This window comes from Sus scrofa, chromosome 11 (assembly GCF_054392235.1).
Source record: "Sus scrofa isolate SSC_HxYL_T2T_F1_AM1 chromosome 11, Sscrofa_HxYL_maternal_Yorkshire_Landrace_v2.0, whole genome shotgun sequence".
NCBI classification, from domain to species: Eukaryota; Metazoa; Chordata; class Mammalia; order Artiodactyla; family Suidae; genus Sus; species Sus scrofa.
In genome coordinates, this window is record NC_139393.1 from 25,296,743 (window position 1) to 25,311,233 (window position 14,491).

At 41.5% G+C, this 14,491-nt stretch overlaps 1 protein-coding gene and 1 long non-coding RNA gene across 26 annotated transcripts in view; both read right to left on the bottom strand.

Moving 5' to 3' along the window:
* DGKH (diacylglycerol kinase eta) overlaps positions 1–14,491 on the bottom strand; it is a 287,539-nt gene that overhangs the window by 51,308 nt on the left and 221,740 nt on the right. For all 25 annotated transcript variants that reach the window (XM_084981862.1, XM_084981873.1, XM_084981865.1 and 22 more), the window contains 2 exons: positions 9,004–9,089; positions 1,539–1,638 (listed from right to left, as the gene is read on the bottom strand). In XM_084981862.1, the coding sequence (XP_084837988.1) occupies positions 1,539–1,638; positions 9,004–9,089 (186 nt within the window). The remainder of the gene's footprint in view (positions 1–1,538; positions 1,639–9,003; positions 9,090–14,491) is intronic.
* LOC146398596 (uncharacterized) lies at positions 2,600–7,509 on the bottom strand. The gene is made up of 3 exons (XR_014819603.1): positions 7,384–7,509; positions 6,466–6,942; positions 2,600–5,909 (listed from the first exon to the last, which is right to left on the bottom strand). It is a non-coding gene; the product is annotated as an uncharacterized LOC146398596 (long non-coding RNA).

Sequence of the window (14,491 nt, forward strand, 5' to 3'; positions counted from 1 at the left end):
TCATGGAGTAAATAATTTATACTTCCAGAACCATTCGAAGGCCATTGCACGGGTGAAAATCTTTACCATCTTCCTAAAGATATTTTTCCTTAAAAGAAAAGAACAAAAAACAACCAGAAAGTGACACATTTACATAAATTACACATCATATAAAATTTGCTGTACCTTATACAAAACATTGCATCCACTTTTAAAAAAGTAATCAGCTTGTGGCCCAGTCTGGGACAGCACAACTGCTATGTCTGGCTAAGTCTTCTAAGCTCACCTTTAAAGCTGTGGTTTGCAAAGGAGTGAATGGTACTTCAGGGATTGCTGGCTCAAATAAGAGCAAGAGGAATATGCACAGGATAAAGAAGAAGGATGCACAAAGCAAAACAAGTACTGGTCCTTTGTATCTTTCTGCCTTTCTTGAATTACTAAGTGAAAAGACAAATTAGGACTGAAGCTGCTGATGCGACTGCCTCATATCTCATATCTCCACACCGTTTCCACCTCCCTTTCTTTGATGATGTGCCAAGACAGTTATATGGGAAAGAGTGCAGAGAAAAAAGTGGGACTACAGAGGGGTTTTGTTCGCCAAAGCTCTCCGCAGAGGAGAAAAACAAGACAAAGAGGCTGACAACTTTATTTTTATTTTTGTCTTTATAGGGCCACACCTGTGGCATATGGAGGTACCCAGACTACGGGTCTAATTGGAGCTGTAGCCACCAGCCTACACCACAGCTACAGCAACGTGGGATCCAAGCCGCATCTGCGACCTACACCACAGCTCATGGCAATGTCGGATCCTTAACCCACGGAGCGATGCCAGGGATTGAACCCACAAGCTCATGGTTCCTAGTAGGATTCATTTCTGCTATGCCACGAAGGGAACTCCAAGGCTGACGACTTTAAATGTATATTTCTCTTTTCTTTTCCTTGCACTCAATTAAGCCACCATCTACAGCATGAACTCGGGGGGAAGCCCTCCTTTGCCAAGTCCAAGAAAGCCAAGCCTTTTGCAAGGATACCCTGTCCTGAGCAATCGGAAGCAAAGCCAGGAGCTTTCCAGGTTCAATAAACTGTTCTTATTCAGCCTCGAAAAGCTCACAAAAGGGTGGGGGGGTATCTATGAAGAACAAGGAAAAGCAAGAAACAGAACCTTGGAGGAGGCCAGGGACCAAACCTTGTGAGAAATGCAAGCAACCAAGTCTGCAGTGACTAAGGTTTGTGTCTCCCCATCGGAACCTTAGCCTCCCAGCATTTTCCCCCACGTGACCCAACTAGGTGCATTTCTCCTTCAAAATGTCAATCTGTGGCCAAAAGGAGGTGAGTTATCACCTTCAGAGTTTGGTCTTCGGCAGTGCGGTTTTCCTACCTAGTAAAGGGACTCACCATAAAATAGAATACGTTTTAAACCTGCCTATCTGATTCAAAAGTAATTTTTCTCTTGGGTTGAGATGTTTTGGCAGGAAAGCCACTTAGTCACTGTGGCTGTAAAACAGCTCAGGGTTAACCTTGTCAGTCAAACGCTCATGCCCGGAACACGTCCCACTTACTTTACTGGCCACGGCGTCGGCTACAACAGCTTTGTCCAGCGTTTTTTCATGTGCCTTCTCTACTTTGGCAACAAAGTCCTTTACGGTTTCGCAAAGTATCCTTTGAAGAAAAGAAAGTGCGCAATTCAGGAAACTCAGGAGGCTGATTTGCTCTGGTTTACAAACATATTTTAAAATAAGCGCAGTTAAGGAAACTGTTAAAATATTGGGATCATCTGGGAGTTCCTGTTGTGGCACAGCAGAAAGGAATCCGACTAGGAACCATGAGGTTGCGGGTTCAATCCCTGGCCTCGCTCAGTGGGTTAAGGATCTGGCGTTGCCGTGAGCTGTGGTGTAGGTCGCAGATGTGGCTCAGATCTGGCGTCAATGTGGGGGTGGTGTAGGCCGGATGAGACCCCTAGCCTGGGAACCTCCATATGCCGCGAGTGTGGCCCTAAAAAGACAAAAGACCAAAAAATATATATATATTGGGATCATTTGTTTATAAATCCATACTTCTATCTGCTGCATAACATGTCTTAATTCAGTTCAAGACGTTCTGAGTGATAAACAGATACACGAATAAACCTTGCTCCACACAACTTAAATTAGTCACTAAGGATATCATAAGGCTTTCTTCGCAAATATTTAAATTTTTGAAATTCTCGAGAAGAGTACTTTCATGTATTTATTTATTTTCCTTTTCCTTCCTGAGGCATATGGAAGTTCTGATCGAATCCAAGCTGCTGGATCCTTAACCCACTGCCCCACAGGGGGAACTCTGAGAACACCTTTAGATTTTATTTATTTATTTATTTGTCCTTTTGCCTTATCTAGGGCCACTTCAGTGGCACATGGAGACTCCCAGGCTAGGGGTCTAATTGGAGCTGTAGCCACCAGCCTACATCAGAGCCACAGCAACAGCCACATGGGGTCCGAGCCGCGTCTGCAAGTCTGCAACCTACATCACAGCTCAGGTAATGCCGGATCCTCAGCCCACTGAGCAAGGCCAGGGATCGAACCCACAACCTCATGGTTTCTAGTCAGATTTGTTGACCCTTGCACCATGACAGCAACTCCTATTTATTTTTTTTAGATTTCAATTTTTTCTCTTACGGTCTTTTAGATCTTAGTTTAAAAATAAAGTGTTATCCTCTGCATCTTACATATTCTTATAACAGGACTTGCAATGCTGAACAAACAGGAATACAGTTGTCACTAGGGGCGCACTGTCGCTCTACTATTCATTACACGGCTATCTTGGAAGAATATATTATTCCTGAAGAGGAAAGAGGTGGTGTAGTAAGCTGCAAACCTACCTGCCACTTGAATTGAGTAATACTCTCTGTAACTCATTTTTTAAAAAAGATAACCAAGGCAATAACATTCAGACTAACTGAATTTAAGTCTTGTTAGAAAGAGCAATAAATGGTTTACTTGTTCGTTTCTTTTCATTACATTTGGTTTCTTTGCAATAGAAATAGACTAAAAGAAAAACGTTTAATTGGTGTTGGATTAAAAAGTACAACCGACAGAAGGGTACATGACCAGCTTTTCGTAGCAAGCACTAGAGAGATTTTGAAAATAAAATCAGACTATTCGAAAATAATATTTCTCTTTAACACTGATGGGGTTGAGGACTTTTAAGGGACAAAAAAAAAGGATGCCAGCAACTATTTTTTTTCTATTATACGAAAAATTTTCTCTGGTACATGAGTGACATAAAGGTGAAGTTCCCAGGTACTTAAGTAATGATGAAGTCGAGCCACTCCATAGATACAGGACACACACGCACACTTCAAATGTTAATATTCATCATCTAAAAAGTAAATTATTCCTGATGATTTTGGTTTCGTGTGTTGTTTTGTTGGCAACCATTTCTAGATTCCACTTGGACCAAAAGGTAGTATTTCCTAACCATCAATTTTTTCGGTTGGCCTTTTAAACGAAAATTTCTACAGAGACTCAAGCTTATCATGTATTAGACATTCCTGTTTTTCATGTCAAGGCTGGTTTTCTCTGCGCATGTATATTACAGAGAAATACACCTTTATGGAACTTCTTGAAATATTAAGGTGGGCTATCATGAAATTTCTTCTATGGGCTTTCCTGAAAGTTACTCTAAGACATCCCACATCGAGGAAGAGAATACACCAACATTCCCTTCTCTCTGCTTCTTTTTTTTTTGCTTTTTAGGGCTGCACCTGCAGCATATGGAAGTTCCCAGGCTAGGGGTTGAATCAGAGCTATAGCGACGCCAGAGCCACAGCAATGCTAGATCAAAGCTGCATCTGCAACCTACACCATAGCTCACGGCAACACCAGATCCTTAACCTACTAAGCGAGGCCAGGGATGGAACCCGTATCCTCATGGATGCTAGTTGGATTCGCTTCCACTGTGCCACAACAGGAACTCCGACATTCCCTTCCCTTTATACGACTCCAAAATAGAAGTTTTCTTTGGTATTACTACAAGACTGCCTTGACAAAATTTTCTCATAGATTTGTGAAAATGCATGTGCCATAACAGTATCAGAGCTATTTTTGCTGGCAACTAACTCCTAGGGATATAGAGCCTGTTGGTCCCTCAGCCTAGGAATGAAAGGGGCAGCAGAGGTGCCTCCTAGTTTGTGCCATGTTGCTGTGGCAGAGGCTCGGGGAGACAGTATGATTCTGTGATGCTGTGTTAGGAGAAGAACACTTGCCACATAAGTCGAGGGAATCTTCCGGTCCATTAAGTTTAATATTCCAGAAGACAGACATATTTATAATCTAGAGGAATGAATTAACTTTACATTACACCTAAATCATGAATATCAAATTTTAAAAACAGAAATAAAATGTATACCTAAAAGCAGTATGGGAGTTCCCGTTGTGGCTCAGCAGTAACAAATCCGACTAGTATCCATGAGGATGCGGTTCGATTCCTGGCCTCGCTTAGGGGTTAAGGATCTGGCATTACTGTGACCTGTGGTGTAGGTCATAGACATGGTTCGGATCCCACGTTGCTGTGGCTGTGGTGAAGCTCTGACTGGAGCCCTAGCCTGGGAACCTCAATGTGCCTCAGGTGCGGCCCTAAAAAGACAAAAGATCACACACACACACACACACACACACAAACCCATTAAAAAAAAAAAAAAAGAAAAAGAAAAATATGGCAATGGTGCCCAAACAGAATCACATAAAGATAGGTGGGGATCATGCTGTCAGAATCTGAAAAATCCATTTGTAATCTGACATTAAAAAGTTCCAATCAGATTCAGAAGATGTGGTATATATACACAATGGAATACTACTCAGCCATCAAAAAGAATGACATCATGCCATTTGCAGCAACATGGATGGAACTAGAGAATCTCATACTGAGTGAAATGAGCCAGAAAGACAAATACCATATGATGTCACTTATAACTGGAATCTAATATCTAGCACAAATGAACATCTCCTCAGAAAAGAAAATCATGGACTTGGAGAAAAGACTTGTGGCTGCCTGATGGGAGGGGGAGGGAGTGGGAGGGATCGGGAGCTTGGGCTTATCAGACACAACTTAGAATAGATTTACAAGGAGATCCTGCTGAATAGCATTGAGAACTTTGTCTAGATACTCATGTTGCAACAGAACAAAGGGTGGGGGAAAAAATGTAACTGTAATGTATACATGTAAGGATAACTTGATCCCCTTGCTGTACAGTGGGGAAAAAAAAAAAAGTTCCAATCAGAAATTAAAGATGACTTACAAGTACCAATGCATAATACAATGAAATCTTTAGTTATCTATGTGCTCTGAGGAAAGACTGTAACAACTACCTATCTTACCTCACTTATTCTGTGCAGGCTTTTGCCTAAATTATCTCTCAGATAGATTCTAAATCTAAAATTCTACGGCTGGGAGCTCCCTGGTGGCCTAGGGGTTAGGATTTGGTGCTTTCACTGCTTCTGCCTGGGTTCAATCCCTGGTCTGGGAACTGAGATCCCACATTGAGCTGCTGCATGCCTGCCACAGACCCCACCCCCCAGTTCCATGGTTCTATAAAACCATGGTTCCCATCTTATTATTTTTTCCTGCTGATGATCCATTTATTGAGAAGTTTTTCCTGTGGAATAAACTGCATTTACTTAATAACTTGCTTTTTATGTTTTATTAATTAATGGCATCTTTAATGACTTATTAGTGTTTCTGAATCTCAGGAAGATAATTCATATTACCATACCAAACTGATAAAATTCCAACCTCAAGGGAATGTTGATTAACCATGTTAGTTAACCTATACATTAGCTACGCTGATGAAATACAGCTTTCCCATCAGCATTTTCAACATATTTACTTGTTTATTTATTTTTGTCTTTTTAGGGCTGCACATAGAGGTTCCCAGGCTAGGAGTGGAATCTGAGCTGTAGCCACTGGCCTACACCACAGCCACAGCAACACCAGATTCCAGCTGCATCTGCAACCTACACCACCGCTCATGGCAACAGGGGATCCTTAACCCACTGAGCAAGGCCAGGGATTGAACCTGTTTCCTCATGGATACTAGTCAGATTCATTTCCACTAAGTCACAACAGGAACTGCTAGTTTTTTTTTTAATTTTGGGATTCCACATAAAATTTTATTTGAAAAAAGATAATGTTATAAGTCAATTGTAATCTTAAAGTAAAAATTTAGAGAAAATGTGAAGGAGACAGTAAGCCAACACATTAAACACACGAAAAGCAATATTAAGGCTTTGCTAACATCTGAACTAAGAAAGGCGATCGGGAGTTCCTGTTGTGGCTCAGTGGTTAATGAACCCGACTAGTAACCATGAAGTTTCGGCTTCAATCCCTGGCCTTGCTCAGTGGGTTAAGGATCGGGCATTGCTGTGAGCTGTGGTGTAGGTCGCAGACATGGCTCAGATCTGGCTTTGTTGCGGCTGCGGTGTAGGCCGGCAGCTACAGCTCCGATTCGACCTCTAGCCTGGGGGTGTGGCCCTAAAAAGACAGAAAAGACAAAAAAAATAAAAATAAATAAAAGAAAGAAATGTGATCAGATAAAATATTTACTTAACTATATTAAAGAATAATTCTAGAACTTGTTATACCTTAAAGAAGGGTTCCATTTCAACTTTCCATCTTTTCTAGAAATGTCCTCTAAAACACGCTATAAAGAAGCCTTTGACTCATAGGTCAAGGGTGCCAAATGCAAATGTCTTCCTCGTAGAAGTAACTTGAGAAATACCTAAGGAGGTGACTTTGCTCTATGAATTTGGCCCAAGATGAGAAAGACAATAGGGAGTGCTGAGGTCTGGGACAAACTCGAGATTTGTACATTTCACATTAAAGCAATACAACGAATTAAAAAACACTTTGGAGTTCTCACTGTGGCTCAGCAGTAATGAACCCGACTGGTATCCATAAGGATGCGGGTCGGATCCCTGGCCTCGATCACTGGGTTAAGGATCTGGCACTGCTGTGAGCTGTGGTGTAGGTTGCAGATGTGGCTTGGATTCTTAGTGGCTGTAGCTGTGGCTGGCAGCTGCAGCTCCAGTTCAACCCCTAGCCTGGGAACTTCCATATGCCGTGAGTGTGGTCCTGATAAGCAAAAAAAAATAAAAAAAAATTAAAAACACTCACCCAAGGCATCAACCAAAAAAGCCATCAGCAGCACTGCCCATCAAACAAAGAGCATCTGGAGCCCATAGGTCCGGGCAACCAGTGTGCTTCCTTGTCTTACACTGCTCATCTTCTTTCCTAATGCTCAGTCCTGTCTCCTATTCCCATTGGGTTATGGCATCAAAAACAACTGTCAGTAGGAGTTCCCGTTGTGGCGCAGTGGTTAAAGAACCTGACCAGGAATGATGAGGTTGCGGGTTGGATCCCTGGCCTCACTCAGTGGGTTAAGGATCTGGTGGCGTTGCTGTGAGCTGTGGTGTAGATCACAGACTTGGCTCAGATCTGGAGTTGCTGTGGCTGTGGCGTAGACCGGCAGCTATAGCTCCGATTAGACCCCTAGCCTGGGAACCTTCATATGCCGAGGAAAGCGGCCCTAGCAAAACCAAAAAGACAAAAAACAAACAAAAAAAAACAAAACACACGAAAAAAACAACTGTCACTACATCTGTACTTTTGTCATCAGCAAACTTGTTCATGGTGATTTGTCTTTCCTTGACTTCTTTGCAAAATAAGCAAATAACACACTCAAGTTTGTGTGTTTTTTTTTTTTTTTCCTTGACCACATCCCTACTCCCCTCCCCTCCTCTTCTTCCTCTCCTCTTTCTGTATATCCATAATATTTCCTTGCTAAACCAGAATCCTAAAGCATGATATTGCTTTTGCTCATCAGTTGAAAATTTCAGTAGGTTTCACCCCTTCCTCCAGTTCATTCCAGGTGACTTTCCAGTTCTCACGATGGCACCACAGGATGCCTCGGAACTAAATTCCAGCCAGGCAACCTCTGGGAGGATAAAATCAAGTAGCTTTGGCTCCATGTATGGAATCAACTTAACTAAAATCTGATAACTTTGAATTAAAATACAGTAACACCATTTAAACATGCTGAGAAATGTCTTCTTATTATTGTTATTTTGTCTTATTGCCTTTTCTAGGGCCGCACCTGTGGCGTATGGAAGTTCCCAGGCTAGGGGTCTAATTGGAGCTGTAGCTGCCGGCCTACACCACAGCCACAGCCACGCCAGATCTGAGCTGCGTCTGCAACCTACACCACAGCTCATGACACTGCCAGATCCTTAACCCACTGATCGAGGTCAGGGATTGAGCCTGCAGCCTCAAGGTTCCTAGTTGGATTCAATAACCACTGAGCCACGATGGGAACTCCTGAGATATGTCATTTTGAAAAATCTGATCATTATTTTCCTTTTCTTGATGGAAATAGTTTCTACACAGTGGTGTTCATGGGAATCATGAATTATGGTGAAATGTGTTTTCCGTATTATAATTAATCGTATTTCTTTAAATCACCACTCAGAAGAAACTTTAAACATTTGTTGCACCTTTTGACTAAAATGTCTCAAATACCCTCTAAACATGCCCTACTGCAAATAAAATGCTAAAGTGATTTTTTTTTTTTTTTTTTTTTTTTTTTGCCTTTTTAGGGCCGCACCGGCCGCATATGGAGGTTCCCAGGCTAGGGGTGGAATTGGAGCTACAACTGCCAGTCTACACCATAGCCACAGCAATAGGGGATCTGAGCCGTGTCTGCGACCTACGCCACAGCTCACGGCAATGCCAGATCCTTTACTCACGGACCAAGGTCAGGGATCAAACCCGCAATGTCATGTTCCTAGTCAGATTCTTTTCTGCTGCGCCACAATGGGAACTCCTAAAATGATTTTTAAAAAACAGTGCAAATCTAGTATATCTGATTCTTTAACCTACTTCACAGATATTTGGGAGGCGGGATGACAGTGAAATGACGTAAGTTGAAGGAAACAGTTTTCCCTTCATTTTCACCATATTTAACTATAGCATGACTTGAACTCTATAACTCACTTGGCAGATGATATGACCACTGCATGTTCATCAGAATTGAGGATTTTTGTAAGATGAGCTGCCACTGAGTCTTCATAAATTGTCATCTGAAAAAATAAAAAAGAACCTACACTGTATTATTGTTGCTGGCACCCATACAACTCAGTTTATTACTGCCTCAAAAAAAGGACCATTTATGACACGTGTGACATGGGGCAACGGCTAGAATGAAAGATAATGAAATAGAAACGGCTTTAATGGAATATAAAATGTATGTGAGAGAGTCATTACACACAATAGATAAATATTTCCTTTCTGTGAAAGGTTCTTAGTTTCTGGAATTCTTTAATTCATATATTTAGAAAAATCTGTAAAGTCCATTAAAAGTGTTGTTAATGTCAAAATAGCTGAATAATAAAAAAAAACCTCCCATAAGGCAGACAACCTAATAAAAATGGGCAAAAGACTTAAAATTTAAAGAGGAAGACAGGCATTCCCTGGTGACCTAGCAGTTAAGGATTTGGTGTTGTCACTGTTGTGGCTCGAGTTTGATCCCAGGCCTGGAAACTTGGGCATGCTGTGGGTGTGGCCAAAAATAAAATAAAATAAAATAAAATAAAATAGGAAGATATATGAATGGTCCATAAACAGATGAAAAGGTGAGCAACCTCATTAGCTACCAGGCACATAGAAACTCAAAATCACAATGCAGTACTTCCACATATCTGTAGAATAGCTAAAATGAAAACGACAATGATGATTGGAAAACGCCAGATGTTGGCAAGGTTGTGCAGCAACAGAATTCTCATACACTGCTCTGAGGGCATAAATTGATACAAACACTCGGGAAAATTGTTGGGTCGTGATCTATTAAAGCTGCATGGATGCATCATACTATAGGATGCAGCAATTTGACTTGCACATCTGTACCTACAAGAAAAGCAGATGTGCTTTCCCAAAAGACACATACATGTTCAAAACAGCATCCATTCAGCAGGAGAACGGATAACAAATTGTAGTATATTCGTGCCATGGAATACAGCAGGGTATTGAGAATCCCTGTACCACAATACCAGAAGGATCTCACGGATGTAATATTGACAGAGAGAATCAGGAAACAAAGACGTGTATACATACAAAGTGAGGCTATTTTATCAAGTACAAAAACAGATGAAATTAATCTATGCTGATAGAAGCGAGGACAATGGTCACTGGGGTAGGAAGCGGGGGTGGTGAATGAAGGGAGGGATGGGGGGGGCTCGGAGCTGCTGGTAATGATGCTGTGTGTCTGGGTGCTGATTACATGGGTTGCTTTAGTTTTGGGAAACTTACTAAGCTGTATGTTTATGATGTACGCACTTTTCTACATATTTAATTCAATAAAGTGCCTCTTTCTTTCTTTCTTTCTTTTTTTTTTTATGGCCACATTCTTGGCATATGGAAGTTCCTGGGTCAGGTACTGAATCCAAGCCACAGCTGCAACCTACGCCACAGCTGCAGCAATGCTAGATCAAACCTGCACCTCCACAGCAACCCAAGCCGCTGTAGTTGGATTCTTAACCCATTGAGCAAAAGCAGGGACTCCTCAATAAAGCCACTCCTGGGCATACATCTGGACAAAACTTTCATTGAAAAAGATACATCCACCCCTATGTTCACAATAGCCAAGACATGGAAACAACGTAAATGTCCATCAACAGATGAATGGATTAAGAAGATGTACATACACACAATGGAATACTACTCAGCCATAAAAAAGAACAAAACGGTGCCATCTGCAGCAACATGGATGGAACTAGAGACTCTCACACTAAGTGAAGTAAGTCAGAAAGAGAAAGACAAATACCATATGGTATCATTAATATCTGGAATCTAATCTATAGCATAAAGGAACCTATCTACAGAAAAGAAATTCATGGACATGGGGAACAGACTTGTGGTTGCCGAGGGGGAGGGGGAGGGAGTGGGATGGACGGGGATTTTGGGGTTAGTAGATGCAAACTGTTGCATTTGGAGTGGATAAGCAATGAGATCCTACTGTACAGCACAGGGAACTATATCTAGTCACTTGTGATGGAATATGATGGAGAATAATGCAAGAAAAAGAATGTGTATATATATATGTATGTATGACTGGGTCACTTGGCTGTACAGCAGAAATTGACAGAACACTGTAAATCAACTATAATAAAAACTTAAAAAAAAATAAAATGCTGAATGAATGTCATCCAATCATGTAAATAAATATTTCTCTCCATAAGATATCAAAATGCTAAAGGACTGCCATATCCCCTTATCTATCTGACTCACATTTTAACATTCTGTTGAAAGTATGCATTTTTAATATGTACAAATGTGCACAATATTTAAACTGCCTCATATTCAGTGCCTTCCATCAAATGTTTGCCTCAACCATATTTCATGTCACACAGTTCAAAACGTTCTAGTACAAACCATCAGCTCTCTTCTGGCTGGCCTGTCATGCTCTTCTGCTTAACCCAGGTATAACCTTACACTGCGTTTTACCAATCAGCACCAGTTTACTCAGATATAAATGAAAATTCAATTACTGCTCTTGCCCCCAGTAAAGCCTTCCTGATTAGCCTCTTCCCAAAAGAAAGTCAGTCCTGCTTTACCTCCAGGGCCAACAGGGGCTGATCAGTGTGCTACTTTTTAAAACTCCTTTCTTACATTCTTCAAAGGCAAACCACTGATGGAAAAGAAATTTTCCACAAAAGACAGGAGGAGTAGAACTTGAAAGTTTCACACAATATTGTACAGACTCACAAATCTACTTACCGATCCCTGGTCTAAACATTAAAAGCTACAACTTTACAGCTAACATCAGAAAAATGAAAATGGATCTTCTAGAGGGGCAAAGAAAGGAAAAGATTCTTTCAAAAATTGCTTTCTTTTCCCTAAAGAGTAGATTGCCAAAAAACCTAAGGAGGTAGGAAAAAGATCATTAATTCCATTTAATTTACATTTAAATATCTAAGTTTTTGTCCATTAAAAATGGCCAAAGGCAAAGAATACAATCTCTCCCAGCAGAAAACAAAATAACCTCTATGTTCAAGGATAAAATTTTATCTGTGCCTGCGGCATGTAGAAGTTCCCGGGCTGAGGACTGAACCCGTGCCATAGCAGCAACCAAACCACAGCAGTGACAGTGCCAGATGCTTAACTGGTAGGTCACCTGAGAACTCCTAAGGATACAATGGTTGATGTCGCTTATAAACCTATTACGTCGTCACTTAGCAGCTTTAGGAAAGTAAAGTAATAATAACTGTTGACATTTTTTTTATTGTTGACCAGGCCCTGTGATTAAGTACTTTGTATGTATTTATCCTATTGATTATCCTGTTTTAGAGCTAAGGCACCTAAGGCTCAGGTAAGGTGAGTGATTTGCTCACAGCTAATGAAAAACAGACAAGCTAGGATCCAAATGTGAGGACTCTGGAGCTCATTCTATCACACCCCCATTCCACCCCAGCCAAGCAAGGCTTGCTCTTTGGTTAACTGGATTCATGAAATAAAAATCTCACCCTTTATCAAGTGTATCATGAGCAGCCTCCAGGTTGGGCTTACTCTGTCCCTCCCACCCGCTTTCAAACCATTCTCCACCACACAGTGATTCCCCCCCATGCCACCCCCCGCAAAAGCACACATTTGATCATGTCACAACCAAGCTTAACATGTGTCAGTTTTCTATTGAAAGTCAAAACACATCAGCTAGCAGGTAAGACCTCCATAAGTCTCAAGACTCTCCATGATCCAGACACTTCTTTCCTCTCCTTTGTCCTGTCTTTTTATAATTTTTTATGTTTTCTTTTTCTTTTTTTCTTTTTTTTAGGCCCCCACCTGTGGCCTTTGGAAGGTGCCAGGCTAGGGGTCGAACTGGAGCTGCAGTTGCTGGCCTACATCACAGCCACAGCAACGCAGGATACAAGCTGTGCCTGTGACCCACACCACAGCTCATGGTTATGCTGGATCCCCAACCCACTGAGAGGGGCCAGGGATCGAACCTGCGTCCTCATGGATGCTAGTTGGGTTCGTGACCACTGCGCCACGATGGGAACGCCCTCCTTTGTCCTGTCTTTTGATGCTCTTTCTTTGCACCACACGCAATGCTCCTAATTTACCAACATCCTTACCATCAAGCTCTGTGTAATGCTTTTTGTCAACTGGCTAATTCCTACTTCTTTTTTCGTGTGTGTGCACTAAAAACCTGGTTTAGGCCTAAGGCGTTCAGGAACTCCTTTAGACATAACCCCCTTTGTAAACACTTCACTGAACTTGTCAGATAAGAACCCACTCTTCCGTGCAATCCTTAAACCCTGAAAATGACTGAAACATCGCCCCTCATTTCCTTGTCTGTCCCTTCCACCCAGAGATGCCCAAACTTTCTGGGTTCATGGTATCCTTAGTGTCTCAATAATTTCATGCCAGTGCCCTTGGGCCAAAAGAAATAATTAATAGTAGTTAAGTCCAAAAGAATAAGCATTTATGTCCTCACACCCTAATAACCATTTGAAAAGATAATCCACATAAATTAAAAGAAAAAAATTTCATCCTTAAATAACTAGTTGTGAGCTGCGCGCACCGTACTATCTCAAACGTTAGAATCAGATTGGATCAAAATATGTTCATTTTCTATTTAACGCTAATTTTTTTGTGTGGAGCTTGCTTTATATCAGAGCAACTGCTGAAAACCCAGCTTCACAAAAATATGATGTCATCAAAAGGAATGTAGTGCAGAGTTCCCATCGTGGCTCAGCAGTTAAGGAACCCGACTAGGATCCATGAGGATGCAGGTTCGATCCCTGGCATCGCTCAGTGAGTCAAGGATCTGGTGTTGCCATGAGCTGTGGTGTAGGTCACAGATGCAGCTCAGATCTGGTGTTGCTGTGGCTGTGGTGTAGGCGGGCAGCTGTAGCTCCGATTGGATTCCTAGCCTGGGAATCTCCATATGCCACAGGTGCAGCCCTAAAAAGGGAAAAAAAAAAAAAAAGGAACGTACTGCAACCTAACATTTAAACTGTGCACCACATCTCAAGCTAGGATTTCTGTAGGAACCAACAGATGTTTAGTAATACAATGTTTTCTCTGAAATTTAAAAGCATGTCATGGTAGCCCCCAGAGCTCTGAGTTCACCTGACGCACCTGGTACCCAGCTTGGGTACCTAACAGCTCTAAGCTGGTTGAAACTAGAGTATAAGTCTTTTATTTCCAGGTCCAGGTACTGACCAAGAGGCATTTAATATTGCTGAATGAGTGAAAGAAACAATAAAGTTACAACTTCGTACCCCGCTATTACCAAGCAGCTGGAAAACAGAATGGCAGGGAAAGAAGTTTTATTACTCAATAAGAATAAATTTAAAACTAAACTAGCAGGAAGATTTTTCGTGTCCAGACATTTGAGGCTATTCTCTTTGACGTTTTCTGGAAATTGACTGAGGAACAGCAGCTCACACCTTCTTCCTGATTACCTTGGCATCTATTGATTTCC